The sequence below is a fragment of the Dendrobates tinctorius genome, unplaced genomic scaffold, assembly GCF_039654945.1.
Source record: "Dendrobates tinctorius isolate UK_male_01 unplaced genomic scaffold, ASM3965494v1 ptg000143l, whole genome shotgun sequence".
Classification (NCBI taxonomy): domain Eukaryota; kingdom Metazoa; phylum Chordata; class Amphibia; order Anura; family Dendrobatidae; genus Dendrobates; species Dendrobates tinctorius.
In genome coordinates, this window is record NW_027361810.1 from 36,498,942 (window position 1) to 36,513,519 (window position 14,578).

Consider the following 14,578-nt stretch of genomic DNA (forward strand, 5'->3'; position numbering starts at 1 on the left):
ATTGATCTTCATGTGACTATTTTAATTGTATTCCAATAAAGACTATATTTTATTCATTATTTGGATATGGCTTCGTTTTGCTATTTTGATGATTCATTTTTTGAAGCTTTCCTATATCTAGGCTTTTCTAATTTTGATTCATACAAAGAGAAGATGTACATGCCCCCCCAGTGAAAGCTGTCTAATAACACCCACTTGGACGTAAAAAAAATTAGTTCCTTATATGCCAAATACTTTGATTACTAAGATCTCCGCAAACATAAAAAAAGTGTTTCATTCTTTTATTCTGCTTTGTAGCTGCTATTACATCTTGTGTGCAGTTCAACATAAAAAAATAGTAAAGGTTCTCTTTAAGCAAAAGATTAACAGTCATTTTACTTTTAATTTCTTTAATTAATTGTACACATTAAATTAATTGTACACATGAAAATCAGTAGCTAATTTTTATACTGAATGTTCAGTCCAGGAAGCAAAATAAACAGATTTCTTTAAAGGGAACCTGTCAGCTGTTTTGGATACTATAAGATGTGGCCACCGCCTTTTAGGGCTTATCTACAGCTTTCTATAATGCTGTAGATAAGCCCCTGATCCGACCTGCAAGATAAGAAAAATACGTTTTATTATACTCACCCGTGGGGGGTGGTCCAGTGCGGTCCGGTCCAATGGGTGTCGCAGGTCAGGGACCTCCCATCTTCTTACGACACCCTCCTGCTTGCTTCATGGCTCCCGGGCATCGCGCTCCTGCACAGGCGTACTTCTCTGCCCTGTTGCAGGAAGAGCAAATTCCTGCAGTGCGCATGCGCTAGGCCTCTCTGACCTTTCCCGACGCCTGCGCACTGCAGGAATCTGTAGGAGCGCTATGCCGAGGAGCCATGAAGCAAGCAGGAGGGCATCGTTGAAGGAAGATAGGAGGCGCCAGACCCGGACCTGCAACACCCATCAGACCACACCGGACCGCCCCCCAGGGTGAGTATAATAAAAGTTATTTTTCTTATCTTGCAGGTCGGATTGGGGGCAGATATACAGCATTATAGAATGCTGTAGATAAGCCCTGAAAGGTGGTGGCCGCATCTTATAGCAGCCAGAACAGCTGACAGGTTCCCTTTAATAATATATCTCACAAAATGTCTTATTTTTACAGATATTATGAAAAAACAAAAACAAAAAACCCCTAAACAACAGTTACTCTTTAACAATTTGTGAAGATGTTAAACAATGTGTGACTGGCCAAAAACTGAGGCTTTTTTGCCTGTAGATTTGCTTACAACATAAATCACAGTGAAATACATTGTACATGAATACATTTTATTTCCAAACAATATGTGTATAAAATCATGACTCCAAAAAATTCCTCTAGTGAATAGTCAGTGTTTATTAAGCAACGGAAAGTGTTGAAATAAAAAGCTCAAGTTTTCTCATCACAATTAATGGATAAAGACTGTGTAACAGGCTTTAAAGACTCTTATACTTGATAATTAAAGTGAAACAATCACCCATATAGCTAGAATAGAAATCACATGGGAGAAGGTGGAAGACACTTACCAGAGCCCCACTGCTAAGCAAAATCATGAAGATAATGAAAGTCTCAAACCAGTTGTGCTCTACAATCCGGAAACATGTTTTCCTGAGGTTCCACCACTGCTTTCCTCTTCCCTCTAATGTACTGACATCACAACACGGGAACTTTCTTATACACCCTGCAATCACAAGAGACAGGTTACATATTCATCTGTGACTTCATATGTTGATGAAACTCATTCATATCTATCTATCCAAAAAAACCTGACCAGCACATTGCAAGTGTGAATAGGACCAAGCTGCAGTGACTGCAAAACATATATAAAGAAAGCACAGCAGCACCCTGTGAATGCCAAGACATGTAATGTCAATGGAAATAAAAACTTCCAAACGCTCTGTCCCTCAGCAAGATATACTTACAAAAGCGAAGGTTCTTAGCGCATGATTTGGCCAATTCATGTGTGCCCGTCAACCGCGGCAAGGTGACACTTCTCTAACGGGTCCTGTCTGAACCCTACCATATCCTACTATATATGCCACTTTCAGGTTAAAAAAACCCTTTTATAAAGGACAAACATGTCTCTCCTGGGCTGCAAGCCTACAAGTGTTCATATGTAATTACATTTTGCATGCACATTAATTTACTTTTTCTGCTCAGACCCAGTTTCTCAAGTGAATGGGCTAGTAGAACTGGTTGAGAACACCTGCAAGTTAATGGGAGAAGTGCAAGGGTCAAGCAGAGGGATTCACACCCCCCTATATTTAGCTATACAAAAAAACCTGACCAGCACATTGCAAGTGTGAATAGGTGCAAGCTGCAGTGACTGCAAAACATATATAAAGAAAGCACAGCAGCACCCTGTGAATGCCAAGACATATAATGTCAATGGAAATAAAAACTTCCAAACACTCTGTCCCTCAGCAAGATATATTTACCAAAGCTTACTCCCTCTGCTTGACCCTTGCACTTCTCCTTGTCACCTTGCCGCGATTGACGGGCACACATGAATTGGCCAAATCATGCGCTAAGAACCTTCGCTTTTGTAAGTATATCTTGCTGAGGGACAGAGTGCTTGGAAGTTTTTATTTCCATTGACATTATATGTCTTGGCATTCACAGGGTGCTGCTGTGCTTTCTTTGTATATGTTTTGCAGTCACTGCAGCTTGCACCTATTCACACTTGCAATGTGCTGGTCAGGTTTTTTTGTATAGCTAAATATAGGGGTGTGTGACTCCCTCTGCTTGACCCTTGCACTTCTCCCGTTAACCTGCAGGTGTTCTCAACCAGTTCTACTAGCCCATTCACTTGTAGGCTTGCAGCCCCGTAGAGAAGACATGTTTGTCCTTTATAATAGGTTTTTTTTTATCCTGAAAGTGGCATATATAGTAGGATATTGTAGGGTTCAGACAGGACCCGTCAGAGAAGTGTCACCTTGCCGCGGTTGACGGGCACACATGAATTGACCAAATCATGCGCTAAGAACCTTCGCTTTTGTAAGTATATCTTGCTGAGGGACAGAGCGTTTGGAAGTTTTTATTTCCATTGACATTATATGTCTTGGCATTCACAGGGTGCTGCTGTGCTTTCTTTATATCTATCCTAAAATAGCTTGTTGATCACTAGGGTCCCATAACTGTGACCCTGACAGATCCTAAGAACAGGATTTTTTTGTGGGAAAAGTTTCAGTAAAACTTGCGTTATATTCATGGAAATCCCCGGTGTCTATATGCATATGAGTCCAGTGGGCAGTCCTACTCGATGATTGACAATATTTCTGTTAGATGTCGTGTTCCAGGCGCTGCACAGTGGGAATCCCGAGCCTTGCCATCGACGGTCTCCCATTCTTCTTCGGCCACAGTGGAGTCTGCTCAGCAGACTCCTCGATCCCAGCGTTCTGTTCACACCAGTAGTGTGGGCTCGGTTGCTGCTGCCACCTCTGGTCCAGTTATGACAATGCAGCCTGGCCAGCAGCAAAAGACTCGAGAGTCTAAGTCCTTCCGTCTCTCCACTGAGCATGCTCATGGGACGATCTCCCATTGGGGATCGGAAGTCACATGCTCAGGTCCATCTCCAGTTCTGATTGGACCATCAGGGGGATCAGGAGGGTTCCAGAAGGACACGGCTATAAAAGGTTTGTATGGCCGCCCCACCATGCGCTGATAGACTCTGAGGCTTTAGTGCTTAGTGTATGTGTGATCATGGATGGATGAGCCTGGTGACTGATGCACTATAATTCCCCCCTCCTTGGATATTACATATGAGTTAGGGTTAGGAATCTGAGTCAGAACTGTAGCTCTGACACTGCTTAGCACCGCAGTGTGTCTTCTCATCATTCACTAGCGCCTTTGGCGTCGGCCAGTACAGGCCTCCTGGACTACTGCTACCTCAGCGTCTGCCAGAGCAGCGCCGTATGTGCGCTTTCCAGCACCGTTGACAGGCTGGTTAGTGGCGTCTGTCAGAGTGGACATTGCACCCGCTCCAAGCGGTGGTTCACATTACCGTGACCTATGACGTTAATAGGTAGCGGTTGTTCGCCATCTGGTGCGAACTACGTGAAGCAACGGAGTTCGTCCCTGCTGGCACCAGGTGAGTGGTTACCCACCGGTATCCGGCTTTCCCCTACACGCCTTCTCCTCATTGTTTAGCTGCAGTTGGTCATCTCTGCACGGTTGGCCCCGGGCTGAGAACGCACCTCATATGTTATTCCATCTTTATTATTTGGTGCGTTCCGCCAGCCCGTAACATTATCATAGCGCCAGGGCCTGGCTAACAATGACGGACGAGCAGCACCTGTAGCGATATGTCCAGCAGCTGGAGGGCAGGTAGTCCACTCTTGAGCGCTCAGCTTCAGCTGCAGATGTCACTGCAGTCGCCATCCAGGCGGCAGCAGAGGCAGTCTCCCGCGCCTCCACGTCCATTCCTGCCTCAACATTGTCCCGTCTTCCGTTGCCCGACAAGTTCTCGGGTGACAGCACCACCTGTAGGGGTTTCGTGAGCCAGTGCTCTATCCAGCTTGAGTTACTGGCCACGCGATTCCCTTCAGAGCGGGCTAAGGTGGGGTTTATCATCTCCCTTCTGTCGGGCAGGGCTCTGGAATGGGCCACCCCACTGTGGGAGCATGGTGACCCTGTGGTTCTGAGTGCTGCTCAGTTCCTGACATCCCTTAAACATGTCTTCTTGGGGCCATGGGTCACACACGACACCTCTCTTCAGTTATTGGCAATAACACAGGGTTCCCTCTCGGTCAGCCATTATGTCGTCCACTTCCGGACACTGGCTTCCGAGCTGGAATAGTCTGATAAGGTACTCATCCCTGTGTTCTGGAGAGGTTTGGCGGAGCACGTTAAGGATGCTCTAGCGACCAGGGAGGTTCCCGTTAGTCTGTAGGAGCTTATTACCGTCACCACCAGCATAGATCTCCATTTTACGGAGCGCGGGTTGGAGCGTTCTCAGCCCAGACCTAGGGTTAGGTTGGCTCCCGCCTTCTCTAGACCTCTGGACCTACCCGATCTGGGAGTCTTGCCTCCAGAGGCCATGGATGTGTCTCGCACCAGTTCCAAGTCTCGCCCGGTACGAACCTACATACGCTGTTTCCAGTGACGACAGCCTGGTCACCTGGCCAGCAGGTGCCCTCTGCGGTCGGGAAACGTCGCGTCTAGTGGTAGTCGGAGGAGGCCTACTAGACACTGGAACTTTCTCCTCCAAACTGTCCTTCAGAGGGATGTTAGAGAGCGGTACTTCCACCTGGGAGGTAGAGGTCTGCGTGGACTCTGGGGTGGAAGGAAACTTTATGTCCTCGGCCTTCGCCTAATGGCACGCAGTTCCTTTGGTGCCACTTCCTCAACCCGTGACCATTAGGGTGGTGAACGGTTCGACCTTACCATCCCAAATCACACACCAGACAGCTCCCCTTGGGCTCTCGCTCTCGCCGTCCCACCACGAGACGTTGTCTCTTCTCATTATGCCCAAGGGCATCGACCAGGTCCTCCTACGAGTTCCCTGGCTGTGTTGCCATTCTCCCCATATAGAGTGGTCCTCAGGGAGAATACTGGGTTGGAGCAAGTCCTGTGAGGGTAGGTGCATGAGGGACTGCATTCAGATAGCCTCCACCGAGGTTCCCGCGGATCTCTCCGCACTCCCAAGGCACTACCAGCAGTACGTGGACGTGTTCTCCAAAAAATCTGCTGAGACTCTTCCGCCCCATCGTCCCTACGACTGTCCTATAGACCTTTTGCCAGGTGCGGAGCCTCCTCGAGGTCGCGTATATCCCCTGTCTCTCACGGAGACAGAGGCCATGTCACAATACATTCCGGAGAACCTGGCAAGGGGATTTATTAGGAAGTCGGTGTCACCAGCGGGGGCAGGGTTCTTTGTACAGAACAAGAGTGGAGAGGTGCGCCCTTGCATTGATTACAGGGGTCTTAACGCTATAACCATCAAAACAAGTACCCTCTTCCCCTGATATCTGAGCTGTTCGACAGGTTGCGTGGGGCCTGGCTTCACTAAGCGAGCTCTACGGGGGGCTTACAACCTGATACGCATCCGTGAGATGGAAGAGTGGAAGACGGCCTTTAATACCAGGGATGGCCACTATGAGCATCTGGTCATGCCCTTCGGCCTCTGTAATGCACCAGCTGTCTTCCAGGACTTTGTGAATGATGTCTTTCATGATATGCTCTCCACCTCGGTGGTGGTCTATCTGGATGACATTCTTATCTTTTCTCCAGATTTGGCCTCTCACCGGAGAGACGTCTGCAAGGTCTTCGACCGCTTGCAGGCGAATTCTCTCTTCGCCAAGTAGGAGATGTGTTAGTTTGAGCAGGAGTCTTTGCCGTTCCTGGGCTATATCATCTCGGCCCAGGGGTTGGCTATGGATCCGGCCAAATTGCAGGCGGTAATGGACTGGCAGGAGCCCCACTCTCTTAAAGCGGTGCAGTGTTTTTTTGGGGTTTGTTAATTAGTACTGCCAGTTCATCCCCCACTTCTCTACCCTGGTGGCTCCTTTGGTCGCCTTCACCAAGAAGGGAGCCAATCCCAAGGTTTGGTCGGAACAGGTCTCCGCGGCCTTCTCTGCCCTTAAGACCCATTTTGCTGGCGCTCCTATCCTTCATCGTCCGATGTGGATTAACCCTTTATCCTAGAAGTAGATGCCTCATCTGTCGGTGCTGGAGCAGTCCCTTTCCAGAAGGATGCTCAAGGTCAGAAGCATCCCTGCTTCTTTTTCTCAAAGACCTTTTCAACGGCAGAGAGTAACTACTCCATCGGTGACAGGGAGCTGCTGGCAGTGAAGTTGGCCTTCTCCGAGTGGAGAAATCTCCTGGAGGGAGCTCGGTTTCCCTTTCAGGTGTACACTGACCATAAAAACCTGGTGCACTTGCAAACAGCCCAGCGCTTGAACTCTCGCCAAGCCAGGTGGTCGCTTTTCTTCTCCCGTTTCCGCTTCACCCTGCACTATCTGTCCGGTGAGAAGAACGTCCGGGCTGATGCCGTCTCTCACTCAGTGGTATCAGTGGAGGAGGAGGAGGTGGAGCCTCAGCTAATCGTCCCCTCCGAGAGTCTGAGGACCGTGGCCCCAGCCGCTCTTGAGTAATCACCGCCGGGCAAGACCTTTGTTCCCCCCCGCCTGCGGCCAGAGGTTCTCTCGTGGGCTTACGCGTCTAGGGTGGGTGGTCACTTTGGAACAAGGCAGACCATGGAACTCCTGGCAAGGACTTATTGGTGGCCACTGGCCACATATGGCTCAGGACACGAGAGAATACATTCAGGCATGCGTCTCCTGTGCTCGGAACAGGTCCTCTAGGCAGAGACCGGCTGGGTTACTTTACCCCTTGCCGGTGGCAGACAGACACTCGGAGATGGTTGGTATGGATTTTGTGGTCGGCCTGCCCAAATCCAGCGGCAGCACAGTCATCTGGGTGGTCACTGATCATTTTTCTAAAATGGTGCATCTGATGCCACTCGCGCGGCTGCCTTCTGCTCGAGGTCTAACTGCGCTGTTTATTAAGCACGTATTTCGTTTGCACGGTATGATGGACAAGATTGTTAGTGATCGGGGTCCTCAGTTTGCATCTCGGTTTTGGAGGGAGCTCTGCAGTCTGCTCAGCATCGAGCTAAATTTGTCTTCCGCCTATCACCCCGAGACGAACGGGTTGGTTGATAGAGCTAACCAAACTCTGGTCACATACCTGCGACTTTTTGTCTCAGCCAGGCAGGATGACTGGGCATCCTTACTACCATGGGCAGAATTTGCCTTGAATAACGCAGTAGCTGATTCCACCGGCCAGACTCCGTTCCTCCTTAATTACGGCCAGCATCCGAGCATCTCTGTCCCATCATTGTTTTCCACTGATTCCATGGTGGCAGACTGGGCAGTGGAGGCTTGCGACATTTGGGACAACACTCAGGATGCCATCTGGGCATCTAAGGAGAAAATGAGGGCGTCCGCTGACACGCAAGGGCGTCCTGCTCCGACTTTTGCCCCTGGCAACTTGGTGTGGCTCTCTACCCATAATATCAGGCTGCGGGTTGAGTCCACCAAGTTTGCGCCATGCTACATTGGTCCCTTCAAGGTCCTGGAGCAGGTCAACCCTGTGGTCTATCGCTTGGCCCTTCCTCCCCACTTGGCCATTTCTGACACCTTTCATGTTTCCCTCCTTAGGCCTGCTCACTTGTCCCGGTTTTCTGAGTCATCTGCCGTGACATCCGACCTGTCTTCAGACGAGTTCAAGTAGTGTGTGGCAAAAAGTTTTATTTGGTGGACTGAAAGGGTCATGGTCCAGAGGCTCGGACCTGGGAGCCAATGGAGAATATCCATGACCCGCTTCTTATTGCGGCATTTGAGCGCAGCGAGGCTCAGAGGTGAGGGGGCCCTAGATGGGGGGTAATGTTAGGCGTCGGGTTCCGGGCATTGCACAGCGGGAATCCCGAGCCTTGCCGTTGACGGTCTCCCATTCTTCTTCGGCCGCAGTGGAGTCTACTCAGCAGACTCCTTGATCCTGGCCTTCTGCTCACACCAGTAGTGTGGGCTCAGTTGCTGCTGCCACCTCTGGTCTAGTTATGACAATGCAGCCTAGCCAGCAGCAAAAGACTCGAGTCTAAGTCCTTCCGTCTCTCCACTTAGCATGCTCATGGGACGATCTCCCATTGGGGATCGGGAGTCACATGCTCAGATCCTTCTCCAGTTCTGATTGGACCATCAGGGGGATCAGGAAGGTTCCGGAAGGACAAGGCTATAAAAGGTTTTCATGGCCGCCCCGCTATGATAGACTCTGAGGCTTTAGTGCTTAGTGTATGTGTGATGACGGATGAATGAGCCTGGTGACTGACGCATTATAATACCCCCCTCCTTGGATATTACGTATGAGTTAGGGTTAGGAATCAGAATCAGAGTCAGCACCGCAGCTCTGACACTGCTTAGTGCCGCAGTGTGTCTCCTCATCATCCACTAGCGCCTTGGGTGTCGTCCAGTACAGGCCTCCTGGACTACTGCTACCGCAGCATCCGTCAGAGCAGCGCTGTGCGCCGTATGTGCACTTTCCAGCACCGTTGACAGGCTGGTTAGTGGCATCTGTCAGAGCGGACATTGCACCCGCTCCAAGTGGTGGTTCACATTACCTTGACCTGTGAGGTTAACAGGTTGCGGTTGTTCGCCGGCTGGCTCGAAATACGTGAAGCAACTGTCATGATCACGTGTCTCTGTACGCAGCGGTTACCGCAAGGCGAACCCATAACACACGTGACCCTGGATACACCGCCTCCAGTGGGGCGCATTTAAATAATAAAACGTGCAGGTGGATACGCCGCCTCCACCTGGCGAATTTAGGTATTACACGTTATACAATAATTCTGGAAACCCCGCCTCCAGTAAGGCGAATTTAAATAATAAGGGGGAACCTGGGAAACTTTAACAATGGTGGGCCCTGCGATAGGGAATGGGGGACGTGGAGACCTCCTAAGCTCCCCTGAGCCAGTGTCCCTGCACTCCTTACGTTCCCTATACAGGCTCCGCACCTGTCGCCGCACGCGTACCTTAAAACCCTTGCTCACCCTGACCCTAAACCCTCACTAGGGAATAGGTCGGTGCGGAGACTAATCCCACCACTGCACTAACAACACACATGAGGAAAGAAGACAATACAGGGGAAACACCACTTAGCTTTGCTCTGTTGCGTACGCTCCTAGCAACAGAGCCCACCACCTGCGTGCATCTTCTCCTCCACCTGGATCCATCACCATAACAGGATCCTTCACCTTAGTGCAGCCTTGGAGCAGAGTCCACCACCAGTTGCTGCTGCTTAGTAACAGAGTCCCCAAGATGAGTCCAGCTTCTGCCACGAAGTCAAGCATGCTTGAGTCCAGCTCAGCAGCCAAGTCCCACATGGTGAGTGCGACTCTCCATAGTCGCCACTCCACCAGTCCATGCAGACACTTCCCGCCGACACCATCACTGCGACCCCACCACGCCATGCCAGCCCTTCGTCCAGACACCATAGCTGACACACGTCCCCCCTGGCTAAGCTGCGCAGGACTCCTCTCCAGCTCCATCCTTCCACCAGGCTCTCAAACTCAGAATGAAACCAATCTCACAATATCACAGGCAGTGATTGCACACCCCTAGCACACCTTTATAGGGTGTCACACCTGATCCATAATTACGTGCACAAAAACCTAAAGTGCGATACCACTAACCACCACCGGGGACAGTCAAGACACCTTTGAACTTTACAAAGTAAAAAAAAGTTCACTTTGTCCATTTTAAAAACTGTCAGATCACGACAGCAACGGAGTTCGTCCCTGCTAGCACCGGGTGAGTGGTTACCCACCGGTGTCCGGCTTTCCCCTACACGCCTTCTCCTCATTGTTTAGCTGCAGTTGTTCATCTCTGCACGATTGGCCCCGTGCTGCGAACGCACCTCATATATTATTACATCTTTATTATTTGGTGCCTTCCGCCAGCCCATAAGATTTTCCTCTGTGACTTTACATGCAGTAATAACTGTCAATCACTGAGTAGGACCACCCTACTGGACTCATATGCATACAAACACCAGGGATGCCAGTGAATAAAACACCAGTTATACTGAATATTTTCCAATCAACTGATATACTGTACATAATTTTGCTCAGCTCTTCTTTTTCTATACATTGCTGTCCACATTTAGTCAGGCAAGGCAGATAATTGGGAACAAGAAATTGTGGGATCACTTGTTTTCAGATTATTGGGCTGTCTAAATATGTCTGACAAAAAATGTGTAAAATAAGTATTGAACACGTCATCAATTTTCTAACTAAATATATTTCTAAAGGTGCTATTATCAACAGATGTCCAACAGACATCAGACATCCCAACCAATCCACAAAGGCAAAGAAATCAAACCAAAGATGTCCATAAATTAAGTTATGTGTAATAATGAGAAATGACACAGGGAAAAAGTATTGAACACATGTATAAAAAGAGGCGCAAAAGCAATGGAAAGTCGTGACACTGGCTGAAATCTATCAGTAATTATAAAGCAATCCTGCCCTTTAGAGAAAAATATTATCAGCTGGTTCAACTGATTGTCTATAAAAAGGTGTCTTATTACCAATGTGCCACGCAAGAAACATTTCATGATGGGTAAACCAGTGAGATGTCTCAACACTGTCGCAATCTGATTGTTGCAAAACATAATGATGACATTGGTTACAGAAGAATTTCTAAACTATTGAAAGTTTCAGTGAGCCCTGTTGGGGCCATAAACCGCAAGTGGAAAGAACATCAATTTACCATAAACCTGCAATGACCTGGTGCTCCCCGCAAGATTTCAGTTAGAAAAGTGAAAAATTATTTGAAAAGTGGTTCAAGAGCCAAGGACCACCTGTGGACAGCTCCAGAAAGACCTGGAATCAGCAGGTACAATTTATTCAAATAAAACAATACGTAATGCACTCAACCTCCATGGCCTATATGCACGTTCACCACCATTGCTGAACAAAAAAGATGTTCAAGCACATTTAAAGTTGGCTCAACAACATTTATAGAAGTCTGTTAAATACTGGGAGAACATAATCTGGTCAGATGAGAGCAAAACTGAACTCTTTGATGCCATAATACACACCATGATTGGAGGCCAAACGTCACTGCATATCTCACCTAAAACACCATGACAACAGTGAAGTTTTGGAAGTGGGAACATCAGGGTGTGGGGTTCTTATTCAGCAAACATCACTGGCAAACTTCATATGATTGAAGGAAGGATGAATGGACAAATATACTGAGATATTTAAAAAAAATATGCTGCTATCTACTAGGATAATGAAGATGTAACCAGGGCGGACATTTCAGCAAGACAATGATCTCAAACACACCGCTATAAAGCTGCTGGAATGGCCAAGCCATTCACCTGACCAGAATCCAACAGAAAGTATATGGAAGGAACTTAAGCTCAGGGTTCATACAAGGAGCCCATGGAACCCTCAGAATGTGAAGAGTATTTGTGTGGCATTATGGGACAAAATCACACCTGAGCAATGCAAGCGACTAGTTTCTCCATACAGGAGGCATCTGGAAGCAGTCACAAACACAGGCTTTTGGCCGCAGTATTAATTAAATTTCAGTAAGTGTTTTCAATACTTTTTTCTGTATCATTTCTTGTAATTACACACAACTTAATTTACGGATATCTATGGTTTCATTTCTCTTCCTATTTGAATTGGATAGGTTGTTAACGACACCTGATGAGAATTCTATGTCAATAGCGCCTTAGAAAATTGGTGACGTGTTCAATACTTATTTCACCCACTGTTTGTGCAAAATGGGATAGCAGATTCTAAATAAGGCCCTACATGAGCAGCTGGATGTGGTGCAAATAACATGATATTCAATGCACACAGAACAATTGTATTAACAATCATAGCTTCTGTACTAGATACTTGCAGAGGTTAATGTGAATTCTGATTTAAGGTTTTTCTATTTAATTAAAAAGAAGGTTATTTGGAGAATTCATTACTATTACTCCTTGTCATAATTTAAGAATTAAAATAGATAAATAAAAAATCCAAATGGGCATGTAAATATGATATATGAGCCCTATCTAGACTTACCATATGCAAAAATTACTGCAAAAATAAAGTTATACCACATTACCCAGCAGGCACTAGTAGACATAAATTTAAGGCTTATAAATGTTAATACTGGGAATTTTGTATTTCTTTCAATCAGAATTTTACATCTTTAGATTTTTGTTTGCATTATTCAGTTATGTTCCTTAAATTGTACTTGTTTTCTAGGCATCTCAGGGGGAAATGTATAAAACACACAGAGGGCAATTATTATAGTTCTGTAATATACCTATTGAAATAGTAAATGGCTAATTGAAAGATTAATGTTTTGTACTGTGAGTAAATGCATAGAAAATGACAAAACTAAAAGCATGGAGGATAATACTGTCCCAGCGTGAAGAAATTACCTTCCGTGAAGCAAGCATCTGGTTCCATGATTTCCTCTTGTTCTACTAAAGCTACGGGTTCTCCTTCCCCTGCAGGCCTGATATCAACAGTACTGCCTTCTGACGAGCTTGATAAGGTCAACTTCTGCAAAAGAAGAGATTAACAAGTATGGTTAAAGACACATTATCCCTTAAATTGTAGCTCCTCTTAAAATAAAATTGTAATTTATCATTTGATTACTTGCAGTGAAGCCATATCGTACTACAATTATTGACCCTGAGGGCCCTCATCTTGACTAACAGTCCCAAGCCACTATCTCTGGCCTGCAACCTACCACGACACTGTGATAATGTCTTAGATCAGGGGTCCCCAACCTGTAGCTCGGCAGTGTCATGATCCCAGTGCAGGTTTTTTGAGCTGCACACCGGGGGTTAATGTCTGGAGCTCTGTGCAGGTTTTGACCTGCACACTTGGGGTTAATGATTGTGGCCTCTTTCTGGTTCTGGGAGAGCTTCATAAACCCCAGGTAGCTTCAATCCCTGCCAGTTATACTTTTGCCTTTGGCCTAGTGTGCTGACCCCCGTGTGCCTGTTTGTTGCTATTGCTTGTTTATATGGTTCTGACCCGATTCTGTTTCCCGTTGTGAGTTTGCCTGATGTTTTGTACTGCGTTATTATCTGTGTATCACCCATTGCCTGTGACCTGACTACTCTCTGCTCGCCCCTTTGGTACCTTGTAGCTATATCTGTGTACGACTCATTGCCTGTGACCTGACTACTCTCTGCTCGCCCCCTTTGGTACCTTGCAGCTATCTCTGTGTGTGACTCATTGGCTACGTCCTGACTATTCTCACTGTCTATGCCCCTGGGTAACTTTGTCTCGCAGTTACTCTGCTAGGAATTGTCTTGCAGCTCCTAGCTCTGTGGAGTTTAGGCCACGCCTCTAGCAGTCACGTGCTTCAGGTCCTGCGACTCTGAAGTACGCATCTATTCGGTTGCTGCCCACTCCACAGGTAGCTTTGAGCACAGTTTGCTTTACTCAGGACACGCGCACTGGCTCAGTGAGCAAGTTCAGTGCGGTGTCTCTGACATTATAACTGGCCTACAATTTTTTTTTCTCTCTCCTCACTTCTGCAGCATGGACCAATGTGTGCTTTATCTGAGCAGGTGAAAAGTTTGACTTGGTGTTCCACACTAAGCTCTGGCCCAGTCCCAACGGCGGGTCGAGCACTCAGTTCAGGGGGTACTTTCCGCTGGCTTCCAGCAGGTGGGGAATAGAGATGTAATTTTAGTCCCACCTGAATCCCCGGTTAAATTGCCAGATATATTTTCTGGTAACAAGGATGATTTCAGGGCATTTAAGGAGGGCTGTAAGCTTTTTTTTTCTTTGAGACCCCGCTCAAATTGGAAAAATGTTCGTTTTTTGTACAGGAGCTGTCTTTTTTGGGGTTGATTGTGTCCTGTGAGGGGTTTCATATGGATCCTAAGAAGGTGCTGGCGATCGCTGACTGGGTTCAGCCTCGAGATCTTAAGGGGCTCCAGCGCTTCTTAGGATTTGCTAACTATTACCGGAGATTCATTAAAGGTTTCTCACAAGTGGTTAAACCACTCACGGATCTTACCCAGAAGGGA

The 14,578-nt window shown here is 47.3% G+C and overlaps 1 protein-coding gene across 3 annotated transcripts in view; it reads right to left on the reverse strand.

Moving 5' to 3' along the window:
- Nucleotides 1-14,578, reverse strand: part of LOC141049367 (sodium channel protein type 2 subunit alpha-like) — a 262,445-nt gene that overhangs the window by 37,657 nt on the left and 210,210 nt on the right. For all 3 annotated transcript variants that reach the window (XM_073545763.1, XM_073545762.1, XM_073545761.1), the window contains 2 exons: nucleotides 12,968-13,091; nucleotides 1,543-1,697 (listed from right to left, as the gene is read on the reverse strand). In XM_073545763.1, the coding sequence (XP_073401864.1) occupies nucleotides 1,543-1,697; nucleotides 12,968-13,091 (279 nt within the window). The remainder of the gene's footprint in view (nucleotides 1-1,542; nucleotides 1,698-12,967; nucleotides 13,092-14,578) is intronic.